Genomic DNA, 21,483 nt, shown 5'->3' on the forward strand with positions numbered 1-21,483 from the left:
GAAGAAAAATAGGTAGGTACCTACCACACTACTTTAAGCTGAAACGATAGATCTAAGTAACTTTCCAACGTTTCCATTACATCTTTATTCGTCTAGAATCCGTAGATATGGACTCCAGATATGTCCTGATTACGGAAACAACATAGACCCATTCCTGTGGAGCTGTGGTGCTTTTACAAAGTACTCTGTGGGTGCTGAGCATCAGCTTTTTTTCTGGTCGATGCATTGCATTTCAGCCATTAACAATAACAGCTTATTTGTGAATTTAACGGTAATGCTGTGTGCGGTAAATGCATCAAACGAACTGTGGGCGGACCGTAATGAAAGCTTATTCAGGATTTACGAATAGCAAGCTGGCATTCAAATAATTTATACCGCTTTATAGTTAGTTATTATGTGCATTTAGTTAGGTAATATGTGCTTTAATATTTGACAATAGCATTAGACAAACTTAGATAATGATAAAGTAGTATATGTGATAGGAGGTTTCAGTCAAAACTAAAACAACATCAGTTTTAGGCCTTCAGGCGTGATTTCGTGACAAATTCTCAACTCATTATTATTTTTTACTCCTCAGTTTGGCCCGTTTTGCCCCATTTGCCCCTCTGCACATCCTTTGGAAGTCTATTCGATTTATTTGTCAAAGTCATATAGGAGGTTACTTTAATCTATGGTCAAACTTCAAAGCTTCAATTCAAAGTGTCTTTGTTTGTCAATAATTTGTCAATTTGTGATGTGCACACTACAGGGGGCCTATCGGCTAAAAATATATCAATCATTAAAGGACAGCATCAATGTCAAAACATCGTTTTTAGCCAATGGGATTGGCCAAAAACCATGTTTTGACATTGATGCTGTCCTTTAATGATTGATATATTTTTAGCCGATAGGCCCCCTGGTCATTTGTAAAAAAAATATTAGGTACCCAAAATAATTAAACATTAATAATTGTTATAACATTTGGTTTAGAAAAAAAGCGTTGTAATACCGTAAGGATAAAAATAAGGCTTACTTTTGTGGCTAGTTAACAAATCTATGTAAAGTGACTTTAACTTAAAAACGGTACCTAATAAAGTATAAACTTATTTTAAAATATCAAGTGTTTGTAAACTTTTGTCTAAACTCAAACTTTACACAATGAATGAAGACAACTTTACAATGAATGAAGACACGATAGGGAAAATATGTATTCCCGGAATGCGGCTAACTAAAGCAAAGAAAGAGTACATTAGTGGTCAAGGCACATACGAACTAAAAGGTTATATTTATGCTGCATTGGCGGGAATTCTGAAAATGGAAGAAGACAGCGACACAAAAGTATGGTTAAACCCTATTAATAATAATAAATAATTTTTAATATAGGAACTTTTCAGTCAAGAGTGAATACCGAAGTTATACCTCATGTTAAACAAACATTAGTTATTTTTAGAGTTCTGTACCTGAAAGATGCCAATGGGACCTTATTGCTGAGCCTCCACTGTCCGTCCAACCACTCCACTGTCAACTGTCTGTCAGCGGGCTGTATCTCTTAAACCGTATAGGTAGAGAGTTGAAATTTTCACAGAACTGAATGGGTATTTCTATTACCGCTATAACAAAAAATAATAAAAACTTCAAAAAGACCACTATGAAAATAAAATAAACTTAAAAAGTGGTATTTTTTGTTTGATAGTACAACTATCATCTGTAAGTCCAACTAGCATTTACCGATTTTTTTAAATTTATTGTCAATTGGACCTGCAGTCCAATTGTTAATAAAGAAGTATTTCTTGAAAAATACAAATATTTTTTCCTTTTTCCAGGCAACAAAACTCTCTGTAGAAAGTCTAGTAACTCCCAGTGTTCTACCAAAGACTGGCGACATTGTAACGGCTAAGGTGACTGTAGTCAACTCAAGGCAGGTACAGTGCGCCATACTGTGTGTAGGACCAACAGTATTGGCTCGGCCTTATAGAGGGATGCTCAAGAAAGAAGATATAAAGTGTACTGACAAAGATAGGATTGATCCATACAAGTGTTTCCGACCTGGTGACGTAATATTGGCCAGGGTAGTATCCTTTTTTACTAATCTCAAAAATTCTAAAAAAAAGGTTCTCAATTTGACCTGTATGTATGGCTATGTCTGTGATTATCTTGCTTCTTACTTGAGCTATTTCAATGTGGTTTTTAGGGTTCCATACCTTAAAAGGAAAAAAGGAACTCTTATCACCTTGTTGCCTGTCTGACCGTCTGTTCATCTGTTGTGTCTGTCAAGAAAACCTATAGCGTACTCATGAAATATGGCATGCAGGTAGGTCTTATAGCACAAGTAAAAGAAAAAATCCAAAAACTGAATTTGTGATTGCATCACAAAAAAAAAAGATGTGTTCATGAACAAATAATTAATTAATTAGTATTTCAAAGTAGGATAACTATACCAAGTGGGGTATCATGTGAAAGGGCTTTACCTGTACATTCTAAAACAGACTTTTATTTATTTTTATGCATTTATCATGCAGAATGTCAAAAAATACCAGAGCACGGAACCCACAGTGCGCGATTCTGCCTCCCACTTGGCCTGTATTTATGTAATAAAATTAAGTATGGATTTCTAATAATTCCTTGTAATTTATTTTCCTGAACATCTTACTCAGCTACCAATGACAGAACTTCATTGGTACCACCTGTCCACAGCAGAGAACGAACTAGGGGTAGCCATAGCAACCGCTGAAGGCTCCCCACAAGGTGTGAGCATGCTTCCCATCAGTTGGTCTGAAATGCAGTGCCCCAAAACCCTAGTAAAGGAACCAAGGAAAGTGGCTAGGATCATACCAGAAAATATAAATGACACCATGTTTCCCACTAACACAGATGAACCAAAAGAACCTAATTCTAAATAAATAAATTATCTATGAAAATTGAATGGTTTTTTTTCAATCTTATTTATTTTTAAACTATGTTTGCATTGATATAGTTGCGCTTGGCCCTTTCGTTAGAGAGTAGTGATACTGTTCCTTGCGCTTGATTGCAGAGTGCAATCACACCTAACAGTAGGTGAAGTCTTAATTTCTTTCCGTTTTATGTTGTTATTTAACAAATGTTTAAACTATGAAAAATTGTATGTTGTCACCTTTAATGTAAGTTATAATCGAGCCTCATCAAAATCGGTTTAATGAAAGGAAAGAGTAGAGACCACAGACAGTAGAATTTTATTGTGAATGATGCATGGTTTCCGAACGCAAAGAAGACTCACATTCATCGATAATCCAAATGGTCAAACGTCAATCTTATTCAATTTGCTAAATTTTTTGTGTCTCGTTTTTGTAGATAATTCTTGCCTTTTGTGATAAAAAATATTACTCTAATAAATGTTTTATTGTATATCAAGTGTAACAAAAGACATTCCAGTATTTAGTTTATATTTATAGTGTAATTTTATTATCATAGTAATGTTATCAAGGTTTTGTATTGTGTAAATAAAAGTGTATAGTGATTAGCTCTAGACTAGAGCTTTATTAGTTGTTCGTAGGTTATTGAGGTGGATAAACGTATGGAAAATGAAGTTCGCGGAGCACCTTAGTGCGCACATTACGCCCGAGTGGCGCAAACAATATATTAATTATGAGGTATGTTGGAATGTTTAACCTACTTTTTGTCATACTTTCTGGCTTTAAAGCTCTCGATTCTAGAGACCTCAATCCTTACCCCACAGACAACTTTAGTGATCACAGATTGATAAGTAAATAAATTAATAAAAAATAACCAATAATTATTATTACCTACTGAAATACTTATCTTAAAAAATGAACCTTATATTTTAAAAATATCTTAGGTACTTAAGTATTTTGAATATTTTGTTCAGTTATAATAAATAATAATTGTACTTACTATCAAGTTAATTGTCTTTTTTATCTAAAACTATCATTCAATATTTGTGGTGTACTTACTTTAAATGTAATTTCATTGAAGTATTCAGTGATGGGTTTAATATTCAAATGCAATTTATTTTCCAACCACAATTTTTAAACATATTAACCATACTAATTAATATTATAAATATGAAAGAGTGTCGAATATCTGTCTGTCACCTTTTCACTACCAGTCTGTATAACCAATTTTGTCAAAAATTGCTACAACAATAGCTTGCATCTGGTAGAGTTACTTGGGTTACTTTTTTATACTTAATAAATCAGAGTTCTCGTGGGAAGTTTAAATAATTAAGTTCTAAATCCGTCCAGATGAACTCTTAGAAACATCAGCTAGTGATGTGTATTTCAATTATAAATACAGTAAAAACCAGTTCTAGCTATATTGAAAGAACCACAATTATTAGGTTGTAAAAGCTTATCATTATAATAATCGGTATAAATATTGTGCTACAAATAGCAGGGACTCAAGCTTGGGTTATTTTATTTAACCAATATGTCACTATAAATTGTTATGTACTGTAGATTTTGACTGTATCTAGTTTCCCTTAGTAAATTGTATCTAACTCTAGATTGTTTCTTACTGTATGATAGCACAATCAAATTCAAAATAATTTGGGACCAAGCCATAACTCCAGAAAAGATACAAGATACTTTTTATCCTGGGAAAAGAATATAATATTTGCTAAATATTCAAAGCTTAAATGCTGCTTAGAATTATAAAGCTGAAATGTGAAGAATTGTTAAGTCATCACCAGGGATTTAAATAGGTTTAAGAATATTAGCCACTTTTATCATTATGACTCATATTCCCCTTTCCCCTCCAACTAAGCGTAAAGCTTGTGTTAGGAGTAGGTTCAACAATAGTGCAATAGGTGGGGTTTGCACGTGCAATCTTTTGGATTTCAGTCCATTCCTTTAACCATTGAGCTATTGAGGTACACTTTAGTTTATTTTAGTTTGCTTTGAAGACAAACATATTGCGGAAACCTCAAAAAACGCTTTAGCAACGCAATTTGCCTGGCGCTTTAGACCTTCTGGAGCTAGATTTTTGCACTTGTACATATTCGTTATTTTTGAATCCTTAGGAGATGAAAGCAATGCTGTACACAGCTGTGGAAGAGGCACCGTCAGCAGAAAATGTGGAGCCGGAAGTATTATCCAGACATTTTGCCAATTTTGATGAAACTTTCTTCCATTACTGTGATCAGGAATTGAAAAAAATTACTACATTTTATTCAGGTAAGCATATTTTGACAAAAAAACACAGTCAATTTTTTTAAAGAAAGGAGTTTTGGAATCAGTATAAAAAAAAATCACGCAATTATATATTTTTGTTAAAAATTAAAGTAAGGTTAGTTAGTTGAGATATCTAGATGAGAATCCTACGAAACTTAAAGATTTTTTTAAAATTCAGAATAAAGTAGATTTTTATTCAAATAAACTTTTACAAATCCATAGACATAACTGCACGCATTACGTCTACGCGAACGTTCATGCCACGCAAGCGGTATGCCATGTCTCATAGTTCCATACATTACAACGCAATGGTACGCGCAACGTGATGTGTGTCCGTGCCCAGTCCTCGCATGGTGATCGCGAATTTCGCCGCGTCAGGTGTCAGGTTGCGCGGCGACTGTGGGAACGGTTAGCAGGCACTGGAGGACTTTTAAGGACTGGTCTCCACCTAAGCGGAGAAGAGAGGAGATGTGTTCAGTAGACCAATCAGATACAAAATAATCATAGATGATCTGAAAAAACTATCACGTCATCTAAAAATCTGATTGGTTGGCTGTACACATCTCCTCTCCGCTCCGCTTAGAATTGAATAGAATAGATTTTTATTCACATAGACTTTTACAAGTGCTTTTGAATCGTCAAAATAATTTACCACTGGTTCAGAATGCCGTTCCTACGGAGAAGAACCAACAAGAAACTTAGGTGGAGTGGAAAAAGCTTAGGTGGAGGCTGGGCCTTATAATAATGAATTATAGCCCCATAAACTACCGCTATACAAAACATCATGCTCCGATCCGCTAATGAACCAATTTTAATTAAGTTTTTTTTTGTTTGAAAGGTCGCTTGATCGAGAGTGTTCTTAGCTATAATCCAAGAAAATCGGTTCAGCCGTTTGAAAGTTATCAGCTCTTTTCTAGTTACTGTAACCTTCACTTGTCGGGGGTGTTATAAATTAATTTACACTTGTATTACTACAGTCCAAGACCCTATTCATATTGCAGAAAAACTAGCAGAGGCCACGCGAAAATATGCCACATTGCAGAGCGAGCTCAAATCAAGGTTCGACACGATCAAGCCGAAAAGCGGCGGCGACAAAAAAGCCATACCTCGGCGAAAAGTTCAAGAGCTGAAATTGGCCTTCAGTGAATTTTACCTTAGTCTAATATTGCTGCAGAACTACCAGAACTTGAACTATACAGGATTTAGGAAGATACTGAAAAAACATGATAAGGTTAGTGGCCTTTTTTTAACCAACTATGTTTTTTTTTCCCCCTCTCATCTGGCTTTACAAAGATTAGCCAATGTCAAGTTTGTAGTTATTTGTAACAAGTTAGTTAAACTATACGATTATGGATGGATCCTATCTGTACCGGCGCTCGCCGACATACGCACGCCACCCACTTAGAGCGCTTTCCAGTCAGTTTTAACAAAAAAAAAAAAAACACTCCAAAAAGGCAGAGCCCGCCCGCCAGCTAACACCAACACAGACGAAGTCCACCAACTACTGGCTCCGTCCGTAACCATGCTATTTTCTAAAACCTTTTTGACTCATTTTTACCTGACTGCGGCAAAGACAAAAGGAAGGGTTATGATTTGATGAGGGCAATCTATGTAGGTATGTGTATATGTATGTTTGTATCCAGATTCTGTGTTCCACCGTAGCGCCTAAACTACTGGGCCGATTTTGATGAATGAGGTGTTAATCGATATGTGTTTTTGTATATATTTCTGTTCTGTTTATATATCTGTTAACAATTCCAAACCTAGACTGCCTGGACCTGTCGTGATGCTGTTTTTTGTCGTAATAATTCGGTTATATTACAAACATTTTTCCTCATATTTTATCCTATCCAGATTTTGTTCGTCTGTAGCACAAAAAAATGCCATCATATGATAAAAAAATTCCTCGTACGAATATTTCCGCAACTATAGTCGAAAAAAGCAGTACCTATATATAGTATATACTAGAGGATGCCCGCGGCTTCGCACGCGTGGATTTCGGTTTTTATAACTCCCGTAGGAACTCTTTGATTTTCCGGGATAAAATGTAGCCTATGTCCTTCCCCGGGATGTATCCCAAGTCTGTACCAAATTTCATTAAAATCGGTTCAGTGGTTGGGCCGTGAAAACGTAGCAGACAGACAGACAGACAGACACACTTTCGCATTTATAATATTAGTATGGATAAAAAGCAGTACCTATATGTAGTATATAAGTTGTGTGTGTACTATTAAGGAAAATGCTAATAGATCTATGATGAAGTGCCTACCCGCGATTGCTTGAATGACGTCATTCCCGTGAACAGTTTTATCTTCAATTCTTCAATCTTGAAATTATTAAGCTTATTGATAGCAGGTCATCAAAAGGAAGCATAATACAACGAACTTGCATTGGTCGAATCTATTTTTAACCGACTTCAAAACACGGGGAGGTTCTCTATTCGACTGTATGTTTTTTTTTTTTAAATTTGTATGTCTGGTTGAAGGCTTCGGCCACCACCACCCTGCAGGCAAAGCCGTGCCACCAAACGATTTAGTGTTTCGGTACGATGCCTTGTAGAAACCAAAGGAGTATGGTTTTAATGTCATACCCCTTCCAGGTTAGCCCGCTTCTATCTTAGGGTGAGATTTATAGAGTGCACTTTGACTTTGCTCAGACTTAAGATTGAGTTAAAACGAGACAGATTTATGTAAAAGATATACATCTGTCTCGTTTTAACTCTGTTTTAACTCTAAGCAAAGTCAGAGTGCGCTCTATAGATCTCATCTTGAGACTGCATCATCACTTACCACCAGGTGAGATTGCAGTCAAGGGCTGACTTGTATTTGAATAAAAAAAATCCATACTAATATAAATGCGAATGTGTATCTGTCTATCTGCTAGCTAGCTTTTCACGTCCCATTTAACTGATTTTGATGGGTACAAAGATAGCTTACATCCCGGGATCGGGCATAGGCCACTTTTTATCCCAGAAAAAAAAGTTCTTGTGGGATTCTTAAAAATATACATTCACGTGGACGAAGTGGCGGACATCATCTACTTGGCATAGATTTTGATTCCCATGACAAACAGACAGACAACAAAGTGATCCTATAAGGGTTCCTTTTTCCTTTTGAGGTACAGAACCCTAAAAAATGGAATAGAGTTCGAATAGAGGACCTCTTTCTTTTTTGAAGTTGGGTAAAAATAATAAGTACTTAATAATAAAATTATTAGCAAGTGTACTTACAATCGTGTCACCAGCAGTGCTTGTACGACTATTCATGTAGCACGTATTTCCGAGATTCATCGAATATGATTCCCTTAACAAACAGACAGACAACAAAGTGATCCTATAAGGGTTCCTTTTTCCTTTTCTGGTACGGAACTCTAAAAAACATTCATAGACACGTCACAATTTTCTGTTTGCGATTATATGGAAGTTTGCGCATGATGATTTTCCTTAACACGTAGCACTAATTTAAGCTCTGAGCTTTCCAGCGGGTTTTATCGGTCGTCGTTTCGAATGGGATTTCACCCAAACTTACGAAAACCCTTAGTCAAGATTTTTATTAGTTGGTTGACCTTGACATTTTAGTTTTTCCAAACAATATCAACCTTAACCGTGCACAAAAGCCATTGTTGTGTAAACAACTCAATTAACCTATCAATTTATTTTTATGCTCTAGTGGAGTTCAATTTTATTATTGTGGTTAGTATTCAAAGTTAAATAATATGACATGGTTCAATAAGGTGGAACTATAATTCTGTAGATTCTATTTATCGTTTTCATGTACAGAATTTCCGCTTGATTAACGGTTTCCTAGATTTAGAGGAATATTTTTTTTATTTTTTTTATTCACTATAGGTAAGCGCTTGACCACAATCACACATGATGGAAAGTGATGATGTGGTCTAAGATGGGACGCGTTTACCTAGAAGGTGCCTATTCACTCTTGATTTAAAGATACCCGGATTGTAATTGGTAGGAAACACTGATCGCGGAAGAGTATTCCAAACCTTAGCCATGCGTATGAGGAATGAAGACGCAAAACGTTTCGTGCGTGTAGATGGAATGTCAACGACATAAGGATGGAAACTCGCCCGACGTCTTGCGGTTCGGTGGTAAAATGGTGAAGGGGGGACAAGATCGAAAAGTTCCTGTGCACACTCTCCGAAATATCTATACTAATAAATAAAATTGGAGTGTCTGTCTGTAATTCCAAAATAACTAACTCATATTAAGCTCAAAATTGGTTATTTGAACGATACCATAACTGAATCACACGTTTTTAAAATTTTTGTCTGTCTGTCTGTCTGTCTGTCTGTCTGTTTGGTAAGGCAAGGCAATTCCAAATTAGCAAGTTTTCTTAAACTCCTGCATTACACCGCTTCTACGTAAAAATCAAAACGAAACTTATGTCTAAGCAAAGTCAAAGTGCCCTCTATAGATTTCAACCTAAGGGGAAATCAGTACCCAGTAGAAGGCCGACGACGGGTTGAAATGATGATGATGATAATAATGATGTTTTGTCTGTCACCAGTTATTAAATGTAAGCAACGGCGCACAATGGAGAGCGGAACACGTGGAAACCTCACACTTCTACACAAACAAAGACATAGACAGACTAATAAGCGACACAGAGGCGACAGTCACCAACGACCTGGAAGGCGGCGATCGACAGAAGGCCATGAAGAAGTTGCGAGTACCACCGCTCGGGGAACAGCAGAGTCCGTGGACCACGTTCAAAGTGGGACTGTTTTCTGGGTCGTTTATTGTTCTGTTCATCACCGTAGTACTGTCAGGTGAGTCGATGTTATAGCTCCTGCAATTTATTGTGCCCTGGCACCTTCAGGCTAGAACCAATCTCGTTTGCATGTCAACAGTGCGTTTTAGGTAAGCTCATAAAAACTGCTTCAATTCCTAATTTCCTCGTAGTTTTGTCTTAAACAATACAACCCCTCAATCATGGCTACTAAAAACATCTAGAAGCTAAGGTTTGAATGCGTTGCTGATTGTTTAGGTGGGTACCTCAGCTCATAGTCCTAAAGAATTGCTTAAAACTCTGGTCTCCTAGAGCTCGTCTCCAAAACCACAAATACAATCTAAGCTTAAAACTTGAAGAAAAAAGTAAAATACGACTAAATATCTGCTACTTTTTAGTACTACGCGCTGCTTTGTAAATTCGTACAAGTTTTCATTCTTCATTCTATATCTTCGTTCTTTCTTTATGAATAATGTGAAAATATCTCAACCAATCGTAGTGTGCGTCCGTCTGCTATTGGTTGTTGCCTACACGCCATTTTTTTTACGTGCGAATCATAAGCGAGATAGTATGACTCTCTGTTGTTCTTGTGTTTAAAATCTTAACTTCAAGCAATACGGTCCGTATTTCATTGCTGTACATTTGGTTTCGTAAGCGTTAGGTTGCGCTTGTCTGTGCAAACGAATTTTGCCGATTCGAATTGTAAAAGTGGTAGTATGTATATTGTATATTGTGTATCCGATGAAACGCACTATACCGGTGCTATATTTTGTAGTATTTCAATAATTTAGTTGTAGCGTAGATATACTCGTAACATTTTCTATGGCACATGTTTATATAGTTTAAACTACAGTTTAAACAATAAGTGTGCTTATCAAACAACCTTATCAAGAAATGATTTAATAACTTTCGTCCTCGATTCCAATCCAATGTGACGTAATATAAATATTGGTTGCATACCATAAACTATGCTATACAAACTCAACCTACTGTAAATTCACGCTCCTTATCTATGCCTAATGAACTGGGCAGTAATCCACCATAAATAACATAGCTTGGACCTAGTGTTGGGCAAACATTGCTGCAAATATCTCTATGATAATGTTTGCTTGGCACACATCTTTGTCAATGTTTGATTATTGCACCCAACATTTGATAAGGTTTGAAAACATACTCTTACATGCAAGTGTTTCATTTATTCAGTTGTTATTCAGTGAATTCCTTGAACAATTCATGTATCTTTACTAGCATAGTAATCCATATCCATATTAATATTACAAATGCGAAAGTGTGTCTGTCTGTCTGCTACCTTTTCACGGCCAATCTGTTTAACGGATTTTCAAATTCAAATTCAAATTCAAAATGTTTTTATTCAATTAGACTTTTACAAGTTCTTTCGAATCGTCAAAAGCATCTACCACTGGTTCGGAATGCCTTTCCTACCGAGAAGAACCAGCAAGAAACTCGGCGGTTGCTCTTTTCAAAGATTTGATATACAATATTATGCCATGTATAAAAGCAATTGAAGTCCTGCGCATTGCTGGAGCGAATCGAAGTTCAAATCCACGCTTTTTTATCATTTACATAATCTTCGATAGTATAATATGCTTTTCTCAAGAGCATATTTTTAATAGATTTTTTGAACCTGTGTAAAGGCAAGTCCAAAATTGACTGAGGAATTTTGTTATAGAAGATTATACCCATTCCCACAAATGACTTTTGGACCTTCCTGAGACGGAGCGTAGGAGTCGCAAGCCTGTTACGGTGTCTAGTCAGCCTGTTGTGTAGATCGCCAACCTTCTTGTAACTAAGAATATTTGTCTTACAAAAATTATGTTGTTGTAAATATATTGAGAGGCTACGGTAAGGATACCTATTTTTGACCAAAGATGACAGAGATAGTTGTATTCCCAGAAAAGCAAAGCTGTTCCTGCGGGATTTTCAAAAAAAACCCTAATCCACGTGGATGAATAATTGGCGGGCATCATTTATTTGATACAGAAATAGCTTGCATCGCGGAAATGGATAAATAGGCTACTTTTTATCCCAGAAAATCAAAGAGTTATCTATACCACAGGATTTTCAAAAACATATTCACGCAGACCATCGATGACGCAGACTAATTCGCATACATAATATAATTTACGTACTAGTTTACTAGTTTGAATATTAATTATCATCATCATGATCAACCCATCGCCGGCTCACTACTCCAAGCCACTAGGCCAAAAGCCTTCTCACTCCTGTTAGAGTGAGAAGGCTTATGGCCATAGTCCACCCCCCTGGCCTGGCCTAGACGGATTGGCACATTTCACACACCTTTGGAGAATTCACCATTATGGAGAACTCTCAGGCATGCAGGTTTCTTACAGGTGAATATTAATACGAGTTGGTTATTGGTATCTAGTGAAAGGATTTATTAGCACAATATTAAAACTACCGAAATACCATATATATGCAAAATAGCACTGATTTTATTTTTAAAGTGGAGATTTGAGATGCTTGAAACAGATAATATATAAGATGCTTTGTATTTTCAGATTAGAATTATAATCTTTTATCAATATAATAAACTGATAAAAGATAACAGAACTACCTATATCAAGCAACAATCTAGGAAATAGAAATGATAAGGCTGAACTGAATTTTTAATCTAGGCTTAATATCAAAATTAGTAACCTAATCTCTAATTTTATTAATGTACAGTTTTACAATATTTGCTTGCGCTTGGCTGCTTTCACACTAAACAGTAGGTGATGATGCAGCCTAATGTGAAGTAGCCTAAGTTGGAGATGTAGCCTTCCTAAACGGTGCCTATTCACTTTTCTTGCTATACAGTTAAATTTATGGTTATAAATGGAAGAGAGGGGATAAAATAGACGTTCAAACATTTCTATAATAAAAATATTAAGAACCCTTCCTGTACACTTCCGACTTGCACTTGGCCGATATTTTTTTCTCTGACTTCCAGTTTATTAGTATAATAAAAGAAATTAGAAATCAAAGCATAAAGCTCGCTCGACTTCCTACATACAAACACGTGTAGAAACAAAAAATATTTTTTAATGTTTGTGGTTATTGAAGTCAGTTTATATTATTTTTTTTGGATTTTTTTTTTTAGAATAAAATTTTTGCGCCATTTATGATAGATAATTAATATTTCACCTTTTTGTTCCAGCTCTGTTCCACGAGGGCGGCACAGAAAATTTCAAATCCGCCTTCCGATTATACCGCGGACCATTCCTATTAGTCGAATTTATATTTTTAATTGGCATCAACGTATACGGCTGGCGTTCATCTGGCGTCAACCACGTCCTAATCTTCGAGTTGGACCCAAGGAAACATCTATCAGAACAACATTTGATGGAACTAGCCTCTATATTCGGGGTTGTGTGGGCGCTAAGTATACTCAGCTTCATATACAGTGAGAGTTTGAGTATACCGCCCTTCGTCAACCCTCTGGCGTTAGTGATAATTATGCTGGCATTCCTGATGAATCCTTTGAGGGTGTTCCGGCATGAAGCGAGGTTTTGGTTTCTGAAAATTTGCGTAAGTAGATTTTTTTTCTCATTTTCACTAGAAATTTTCTAAGAATTTACTAAGAATTTCATTAGTGTGCGTCTTGCCATTTTGTAATTTCTTTTTGTGTTTTAAATCCATCCATCCATAATGTTTTATTACAAAAAAATGCATGAAAATCGTTTAAAAAATAAATTCAATTTATATTTTATAAGAAGACCGGTTTCGCTTAGAAGGGATTTTTGAATTCTTTTCTTACTGGGGTGGTGGTCTATATTATAAAGAAAATGCAAAATATCAAACTTCTAGATGCAGTAGTTGAGCTTTCCGTTGATATATTTGTCAGTTTATATGTTTTACAGAAAAAGGCTTTTATAATGTGTAGAAGATAGTATAATATCTTAAAAATAGACTAAACTCAAACAGAACACAACTCACGAGTTGAATAAATGCGTACTTTGCGAGAATCTTAAATTCACAACGAACGCAAACTTATGCACTAACACAGGTGCATTCTCTACCCTCATTCTCATAGTCCGATGGGACGGAAATCCGACACGACCGGAGAGAAATCAGCAGGACTGACGGCTTTACGTGCTCTCCGAGCTAAAGCTTCGGCTACACGCTCCGTCTTACCTGAGAGCTTACCCGTACAAGCCAGTTTACGCAGTTAAGTGCGTGCGTGTGGATGGCAAGACGGTATCCCGCGCAGTTCCAAAAGCTACTAAGGATTGGACTGCGCAGTTCTCGGTCTTACCTGTGCAGTCAAGACGGAGCGTGTAGCCGGAGCGTAATAATGAGAATTTCATAACAGGACAACCCAATATCTAAGTATTTTTGAATCTAGCCTAGGACCTGATCATCCGCCAATCACCAGACCAACGAAGCAGTTAATAGATCTCCTGTGCTGTGTTTTTGTAGGCTAACGGCCGTATTCACAATCTCAGTACTCGAACGCATAGTGTAGGTTCCACCAATCAGACTACGGTAATCTGATTGGTGGAACCTACACTGTGCGTTCGAGCGCACTGTGAGACCTCATAGTAACGTTTGTGAATACGGGTGTGTAAGTCAATTGTCTTAGTGCCGAAGTTTCGACCTTTATGATATAGTCTCCCTGCCCTTATTTTTAAGTTATGTAAGGCGGAGTTTACATGCTCAGTTTCGCATCGGTTCAGTCGATTGATGTATTTATTTTTTATTTATTATAATGCGCAAACGAGTATGGAATGGATATTAGTATCTCGCCAAACTGCAAAGCAGTTTGTGGGCGAATTTGTGCTCATGAGGAATTACACCGTGCACTTACAGTACCATTATAATATAGGTATACTATACTAATCTATAGCTAATACCCACTACTGATATGCTTTAAAAGTTCAGGTTTCATTGTTTTTCTACTAAAGCAGTCAGGATTAACTAAAGCAATAGACTAATCAGCTGATCGGTTCCGGAAAATCTGCATCAATCTTTCAAACTTCTTAAAATCCGAGTCCCCTGTTAGTTTTAAGTTTGCTAACCGTTTTAAATTATCGATTTAACTGAAATAGTACCTCAAATTATGTCAAATGTATATGACGCCACATCTGTGAATTTCATACAAGCTCCCATACTGATCGAGCGTTTTGACGTTTGATAAAAAGTCACTGATTTGACTTGTCACCATCCCTGTTGTTGTGATTGGCTGAATTTATGGTATTCCTGCTGCAACAATGCATTGTCGCCAATAGTGAGCAAGCGTCAACCAATCAGAGCCGATTCACTGTAGCTGTCATTTAACCGTAATCGAGCCACCGGAGGACAAATTGGTACTGATTTTAGTTAATGACTAGCACTATTTAGTCTTTAATTTGCAATTCATATTCCGTCCTCTAGCCAGAAACCTGCGTCCTATCTTTGTCCGTATATTATCATCAATCATCCTGACAACAGTCATGGGTCATGTTATCGAACTGAGTGTGTAACCTCCGTCAAAGATGTGCGTGTTTAGATTAAAGCTCGGATTTGCTCGTTCCAGGGTCGAATACTAGCGGCACCTTTCATGCCAGTGTTATTCGCAGATTTCTGGCTGGCGGACCAGTGGAACTCGTTCACGTTCGCCTTCCTCGACTTTCACTTCCTCATCGCGTTCTATATCGCCGGCGCGGACTGGTTCAGCGTCAACAGTGAGTCATGTCCTCTCTTTCATGCATGTGTTTTTGCAGATTTCTGACTGGCGGACCAGTGGAACTCGATCACGTTTGCCTATATCGCCGGCGCGGATTGGTTCAGCGTCAACAGTGAGTCATGTTTTCTCTTTCATGCATGTGTTATTCGCAGATTTCTGGCTGGCGGACCAGTGGAACTCGTTCACGTTCGCCTTCCTCGACTTTCACTTCCTCATCGCGTTCTATATCGCCGGCGCGGACTGGTTCAGCGTCAACAGTGAGTCATGTCCTCTCTTTCATGCATGTGTTTTTGCAGATTTCTGACTGGCGGACCAGTGGAACTCGATCACGTTTGCCTATATCGCCGGCGCGGATTGGTTCAGCGTCAACAGTGAGTCATGTTTTCTCTTTCATGCATGTGTTATTCGCAGATTTCTGGCTGGCGGACCAGTGGAACTCGTTCACGTTCGCCTTCCTCGACTTTCACTTCCTCATCGCGTTCTATATCGCCGGCGCGGACTGGTTCAGCGTCAACAGTGAGTCATAACTTCTCTTTCACGCGTGTGTTATTCGCAGATTTCTGGCTGGCGGACCAGTGGAACTCTTTCACGTTTACTTCCTCATCGCGTTCTATATCGCCGGCGCGGATTGGTTCAGCCTCAACGGTGAGTCATGTATCCTTTCATGTCAGTTTCATTCGCAGATTTCTAGCTGGCGGTCAAGTGGAACTTTTTCATGTACGCAATAATTAATCAACATTTAAATGCTTATGCTAATTGAAATTAACCGTGCACTTTCTGTTCCAAATTCTGTAATTTCTTAAAATGCCAGAAGTATACTCAAAAATACATTGAAAATAACATACTGCCAAAAAAGGCATTGCCTCGATTTTTTTTTATAAATTACACCTTCAAAAGTAAATTCTGGTGCACAGATTCGTTCGAGTCAACAAAGTGGTTCATCTTCACTCGAGCGGCGGTGAACATAGTTCCGGCCTGGACGCGGTTCTGGCAGTGCCTGCGGCGGTACCGCGACAGCAAAGAAGCCTTCCCGCATCTCGTCAACGCGGGGAAGTATTCCACCACCTTCTTCGTCGTCTTCTTCTCCACCCTACGGACTGTGTATAGCGGTAAGTGATTTTTTCTATTACAGGACCGCCACTTTTTCTACAGTACGACTATGTACAGAGAACCTGTTCTTGAAAAGTTCTTCCAGTATTACTTGAACCTGTCAAATTAATTTCCGTCACTTTTTTTGTTATAGTTAATTGCCAATTGAGTCAAAATTTCTCAAAATAATTATTTCTTAGCATTTGCTTACATCACCAGAGGTACCCTTGTTCCTAATTTTAGCTCGATATGTTTGGTTTGAAAGACTTCTTAGAGTTAAACACCAAAATTCAACTTGCCATAAAATGACATCCCTTGTCGCATATAACTTACACTACCCATCCGATTTAATAATTTTCTTTGACTGCACAATTTGATCTTTTTAACTGTCTACATTGATTTTTTGGAAGTGATCATGATCTCCGGTTCTTAAAGCAAAACTTTTAGCGGGAATTTTAACTGGAGATCAAACTTGCAAAAAGCGAACGAATGTACTACAGGGATACGATCGCCCTTTGTTTGCGAATATTTCCTGTACTTTACTTTGTGTCATAGTTTTTAAGCAATAAAGTATTTAAATAAATAAATGTACGCGCACTTCATTGGTCGGACAGCGCAAATTGTTGTGTCCATATGAGAGTCGGGTGTACCACGACACCTACACGGCTTTTTTTTTTGTTGCAGTGGACTACGAAAACATATACGATAATCCGTTTCTGTACCCGTGGCTGGCGTGTCAGTTCGTATCGTCCACATACACGTACACGTGGGACGTGAAGATGGACTGGGGCCTGCTGAGCGTGGGGCCCAGCGCCGAAAACAGCCTGCTGCGAGACGAGATCGTTTATAGCCCTGGGGTGAGTGACGAGTAGGTAGACTCCGGAAACCCTGTATCAATCATTGACAAAAATTCATGACAAAAAAAATTGGTTGTCTGTAAAGTCGGTTTACTGACGATAGTTGAACGTGACAACAAAGACCGATTGTGCTTCTTTGTCGCTCGTTCCGCGCTCTCGCTTGCACTTCAAGCCTTACATGGAACGCCTCAGAGCGAGATAACGCCGCATGAGTCATCTTTTTTCGTGCGTGCAGCCGGCTCTATCGAATTATAAGACGTTGTCACGTCAAAAAGCCTCGGTTCGACTCACTCCAGCAATGCGCGGGGCTACAATTGCTTGTACAGTACAGTATGGCAAATTATTGTAAATTGAATACTTGAAAAGAGCAACCGCCGAGTTTCTTGCTGGTTCTTCTCGGTAGGAACGGTATTCCGAACCAGTGATAGATCATTTTGACGATTCAAAAGCACTTGTACAAGTTTAATTGAATAAAAATATTTTGAATTTGAATTCTTCTTCTTTTCTTGTTTGGTGGCTATTTGTAGTGCCAGACCAGCACAATACACTTCACCAGTGTCGAGTAGCTTGAGGGAGGCACATAGAAGATTGGTCTGGTATCAATCATTTTTACAATCGCAATCCGGTGTTTGACAACTAGTCAAATCAGTATCTTTTTATCAAACGTCAAAACACGCGCTTAGTATACGAGCTTCTATAAATTACTGGCATGTGACGTTACAATGATTTGACGTGCTTTTTAGTTTGACTCTCAAATACTTGGTGAGATGTAAAATCTTATACTAAGCATATAGGAACGTCATCCAAAGTCTACCGACGAGGCAACTCCGCCCGCAAAACCTATCTGACTTAACTGATTTTGACGAAATTTGCTACAGAGGGAGTTCGCATTCCAGGAAAGACATAGGCTACTTTTGTTTCCGGAATATCAAAAACTTTCACTCAGGTTTTTAATAACCTTTTTTTGGACTTTGCCTCAATCGGATAAAAACCTAAACCCACGTGCGAGTATCATCTAGATTCTAGTATATTATAATGAATGGTTATTTTCAGTTCTACTATTTCGCGATAATTGAGGATCTGGTGCTCCGATTCATCTGGGCGCCATCTTTCTTTCTGACAGAGAACCAAATCGTCAGCGGCGACACCATGGTCTCTATACTTGCGCCGCTCGAGGTTTTCAGGTAAGTTCCTCAAACTTCGTTTGTGTAGTAATTTAATGCCATAATAGGGATGATGACTACTAGTTAAATCAGCGACTTTTCAATCAAACGTCAAAACACTAGCTCAGTAAGGGAGCTTGTATGAAATACACAGATGTGACGTCATGAACATTTGACGTAATTTGACGTACTTTTTCAGTTAAATCGATAATTTAAAATGGTTGGCAAACTTAAAACTAACAGCGGAAGTGGATTTTACGAATTTTGGAAGACCCTCTATTTAATAACTCCTAAGAAATAATTTATTTTTGACATAGTCATCATCCCAATTATTGCGGTAAGGTGGTGTGGCCGTAGCATTAGTGAAGTACAATGTCTCATTCTCTCCTACAGACGTTTCATTTGGAACTTCTTCCGACTGGAGAACGAGCACCTCAACAACTGTGGCAAGTTCCGAGCCGTCAGAGACATCTCCGTGGCGCCGCTGGACTCCTCCGACCAAGCGCTTATCATACGAATGATGGACCTGCCTGATGGAGTCGTTAATAGGTAAGACTTGTTTTTTCAAAAGGAAAACCGGAACCCTTATAGTATCGCTTAGTTGTCTATTTGTCGTATCTCGTATCTGTCAAGAAACCTATAGCGTAAAAAAAAACAATCGCAAAAAAATTAAAATGTGTTAAAAAAGAATGAATTTACTAAATCACGCATAAACTGCGTCGTCGGTCATTAAAGTATGGATGATGGAACCCTTCATGTTCGAATTCTTATTTTAAAGGTGAACCGTACTTTTGACATGACAGTTGACCCATAGAGTAAAAATGGTGCGTGAGAAGTCATTTTTAACCCCCGACCCAAAAAGAGTGTTTTTATAAGTTTGACGTGTGTATCTGTGTAGCTGTCTGTGGCATCGTAGCTCCTAAACTAATGAACCGATTTTAATTTAGTTTTTTTTTGTTTGAAAGGTGGCTTGATCGAGAGTGTTCTTAGCTATAATCCAAGAAAATCGGTTCAGCCGTTTAAAAGTTATCAGCTCTTTTCTAGTTACTGTAACCTTCACTTGTCGGGGGAGTTATGAATTTTTAATTTACAATTGTGTACGGACTATAAGCGTCTATTTGTTATCTAAATGTACCTATATTGTACTTGTTTCTAAAATAGATAGATTAAATTAGTTACACCTTTGTCCACTTTATTACATTATTAGTTTTTAAGAAGTGCTTACCTATTATAACCAAAAATGTTAATAATGTAATAAAATGACGCAATTATCGTTCCAGAGTAACAAAGAAGAAGCACGTGAAGAAGACGAAGGAGAACGACCGCAAGCCGCTGCTGAAGAAGGAGTCCATCCACGAGCTGCAGCGCGAGCTGGAGCTCAGCTCCAAGATGCTGTGACCACTGTGATAGCCATATGTCCAACTGTTATGCAATTATATTTATAACTATATTCTAACATGACTCGTTTTATTTGTTTATATACTTGATGACTCATACTCCCCTTTCCCCTCCAATTAAGCGTAAAGCTTGTGCCAGGAGTGGGTTCGACAATAGTGCAACGGGTGGGGTTTGAACCGCCGACCTTTCGGAATTGAGTCCGCTCCTCAACCGTTGAGCTATCGAGGCTCTTATCTCTATGGTTAATACCATGAACGTATTTATATCTCTATGGTCGATACAGACCTAATATGGTGAGGATTTTAAGAAGCACGTATAGTCCGCGACAGGATGAGATGGCAATCGGAGTATGAGGCGTGGGGACGCCCCGCACACCTGCATCAGGTTAGCGCGGAGGCTGTGCGGGGCGTTCCCTCCCCTATTGCTATTTCAACCTGTCGCGTAATATTCGTCATAAGTAATTATGACAAAGTAGAACGATAAACTCGTTTTATTTCATCCTTCCACACCTTATAATGCGTAAGGGCACACCCTATTTGCTCTGTGTCAACTGTCATATCAAAAGTACGGCAGCTCGTTCGCCGTAGAATGACAGCTACAATGTCTCGATCGCAATCATCTCTGATTGGTTGATGCTCGCTCACTATTGGCCTACAATGCATTGTTGCAACAAGAATACCATAAATTCAGCCAATAAAAACGATTGCGATATATGACAATTGATACAGGACATAGGCATTTTATCCCGAAAAATCAAACAGTTCCCACGGGATCTTTAAAAACCTAAATCCACGCGGACGAAGTCGCGGGCATCCTCTAGTCACTAATAAAAATTTTGCGCTCGCTACGCTCGCGGTGATGTTGTTTTCATTTTTTATATTTTCCGGATCGTTTCTCCCTGTGTTGGGGGCAATACGCAGAAAAACTTTCAGCTATTATAACGTAACAAAGGTTTGGCAGTTCTGGCACGCGCTGGATATTTCTGAAGGTAGGTAGCAATAAAAACGCCATAAGAGTAAGAAACCTAAAATGTCTTTAAAAATCAAAACCATAGAACTTAATAGTGCATTATTTTATTAAAATGTAATCTTATATATTATTTACATTAAAAATAATTATAAAATTTTAATAACACTAAATATAAATAATACTATTAAGTATGTATTATAAAATTATTTATTATCTCTGTTGCAAACATTTATAAAAACAATCATAGAAAGTTTTACATATAGAACATGTGCTTCATACTTTGCGATTTTGCATCATACATTCTTAAAGAAAACAAAAAAAAAAGAATTACCTACTTATATAAAATAAGTGGGGTACAAAGACTTTTAAAAATAATTATTATTATTACTTCCTGCATCCAACCATGGATCTTACCAAAGGTAATAAATAAAT

At 37.7% G+C, this 21,483-nt stretch overlaps 2 protein-coding genes across 2 annotated transcripts; both read left to right on the forward strand.

Annotated features, from left to right (window-relative positions):
• Window positions 1-903: 903 nt before the first annotated feature.
• LOC123877859 (exosome complex component CSL4) lies at window positions 904-2,902 on the forward strand. The gene is made up of 3 exons (XM_045924784.1): window positions 904-1,317; window positions 1,803-2,051; window positions 2,634-2,902. The coding sequence occupies exons 1-3, from the start codon at window positions 1,138-1,140 to the stop codon at window positions 2,877-2,879; spliced, it is 675 nt and encodes a 224-aa protein (XP_045780740.1). The 5' UTR covers window positions 904-1,137; the 3' UTR covers window positions 2,880-2,902.
• Window positions 2,903-3,258: 356 nt separating this feature from the next.
• LOC123877856 (xenotropic and polytropic retrovirus receptor 1) lies at window positions 3,259-20,140 on the forward strand. Its single transcript, XM_045924782.1, has 11 exons — window positions 3,259-3,605; window positions 4,994-5,147; window positions 6,146-6,375; window positions 9,668-9,929; window positions 13,068-13,438; window positions 15,426-15,573; window positions 16,490-16,684; window positions 17,349-17,521; window positions 18,575-18,705; window positions 19,078-19,233; window positions 19,965-20,140. The coding sequence occupies exons 1-11, from the start codon at window positions 3,537-3,539 to the stop codon at window positions 20,080-20,082; spliced, it is 2,007 nt and encodes a 668-aa protein (XP_045780738.1). The 5' UTR covers window positions 3,259-3,536; the 3' UTR covers window positions 20,083-20,140.
• Window positions 20,141-21,483: the final 1,343 nt, after the last annotated feature.

The sequence above is a fragment of the Maniola jurtina genome, chromosome 24, assembly GCF_905333055.1.
Source record: "Maniola jurtina chromosome 24, ilManJurt1.1, whole genome shotgun sequence".
NCBI lineage: Eukaryota > Metazoa > Arthropoda > Insecta > Lepidoptera > Nymphalidae > Maniola > Maniola jurtina.

Excerpts from the sequence above, each read along its gene's own strand:
- LOC123877856 (XM_045924782.1), top strand. The coding sequence starts at position 3,537 with ATGAAGTTCGCGGAGCACCTTAGTGCGCACATTACGCCCGAGTGGCGC. Across the intron at positions 6,376-9,667 it reads TACTGAAAAAACATGATAAG|TTATTAAATGTAAGCAACGG; the intron begins GTTAGTGGCCTT and ends GTCTGTCACCAG. Across the intron at positions 19,234-19,964 it reads CCTGATGGAGTCGTTAATAG|AGTAACAAAGAAGAAGCACG; the intron begins GTAAGACTTGTT and ends TTATCGTTCCAG.
- LOC123877859 (XM_045924784.1), top strand. The coding sequence starts at position 1,138 with ATGAATGAAGACAACTTTACAATGAATGAAGACACGATAGGGAAAATA. Across the intron at positions 1,318-1,802 it reads AAGAAGACAGCGACACAAAA|GCAACAAAACTCTCTGTAGA; the intron begins GTATGGTTAAAC and ends TCCTTTTTCCAG. Across the intron at positions 2,052-2,633 it reads ACGTAATATTGGCCAGGGTA|CTACCAATGACAGAACTTCA; the intron begins GTATCCTTTTTT and ends CATCTTACTCAG.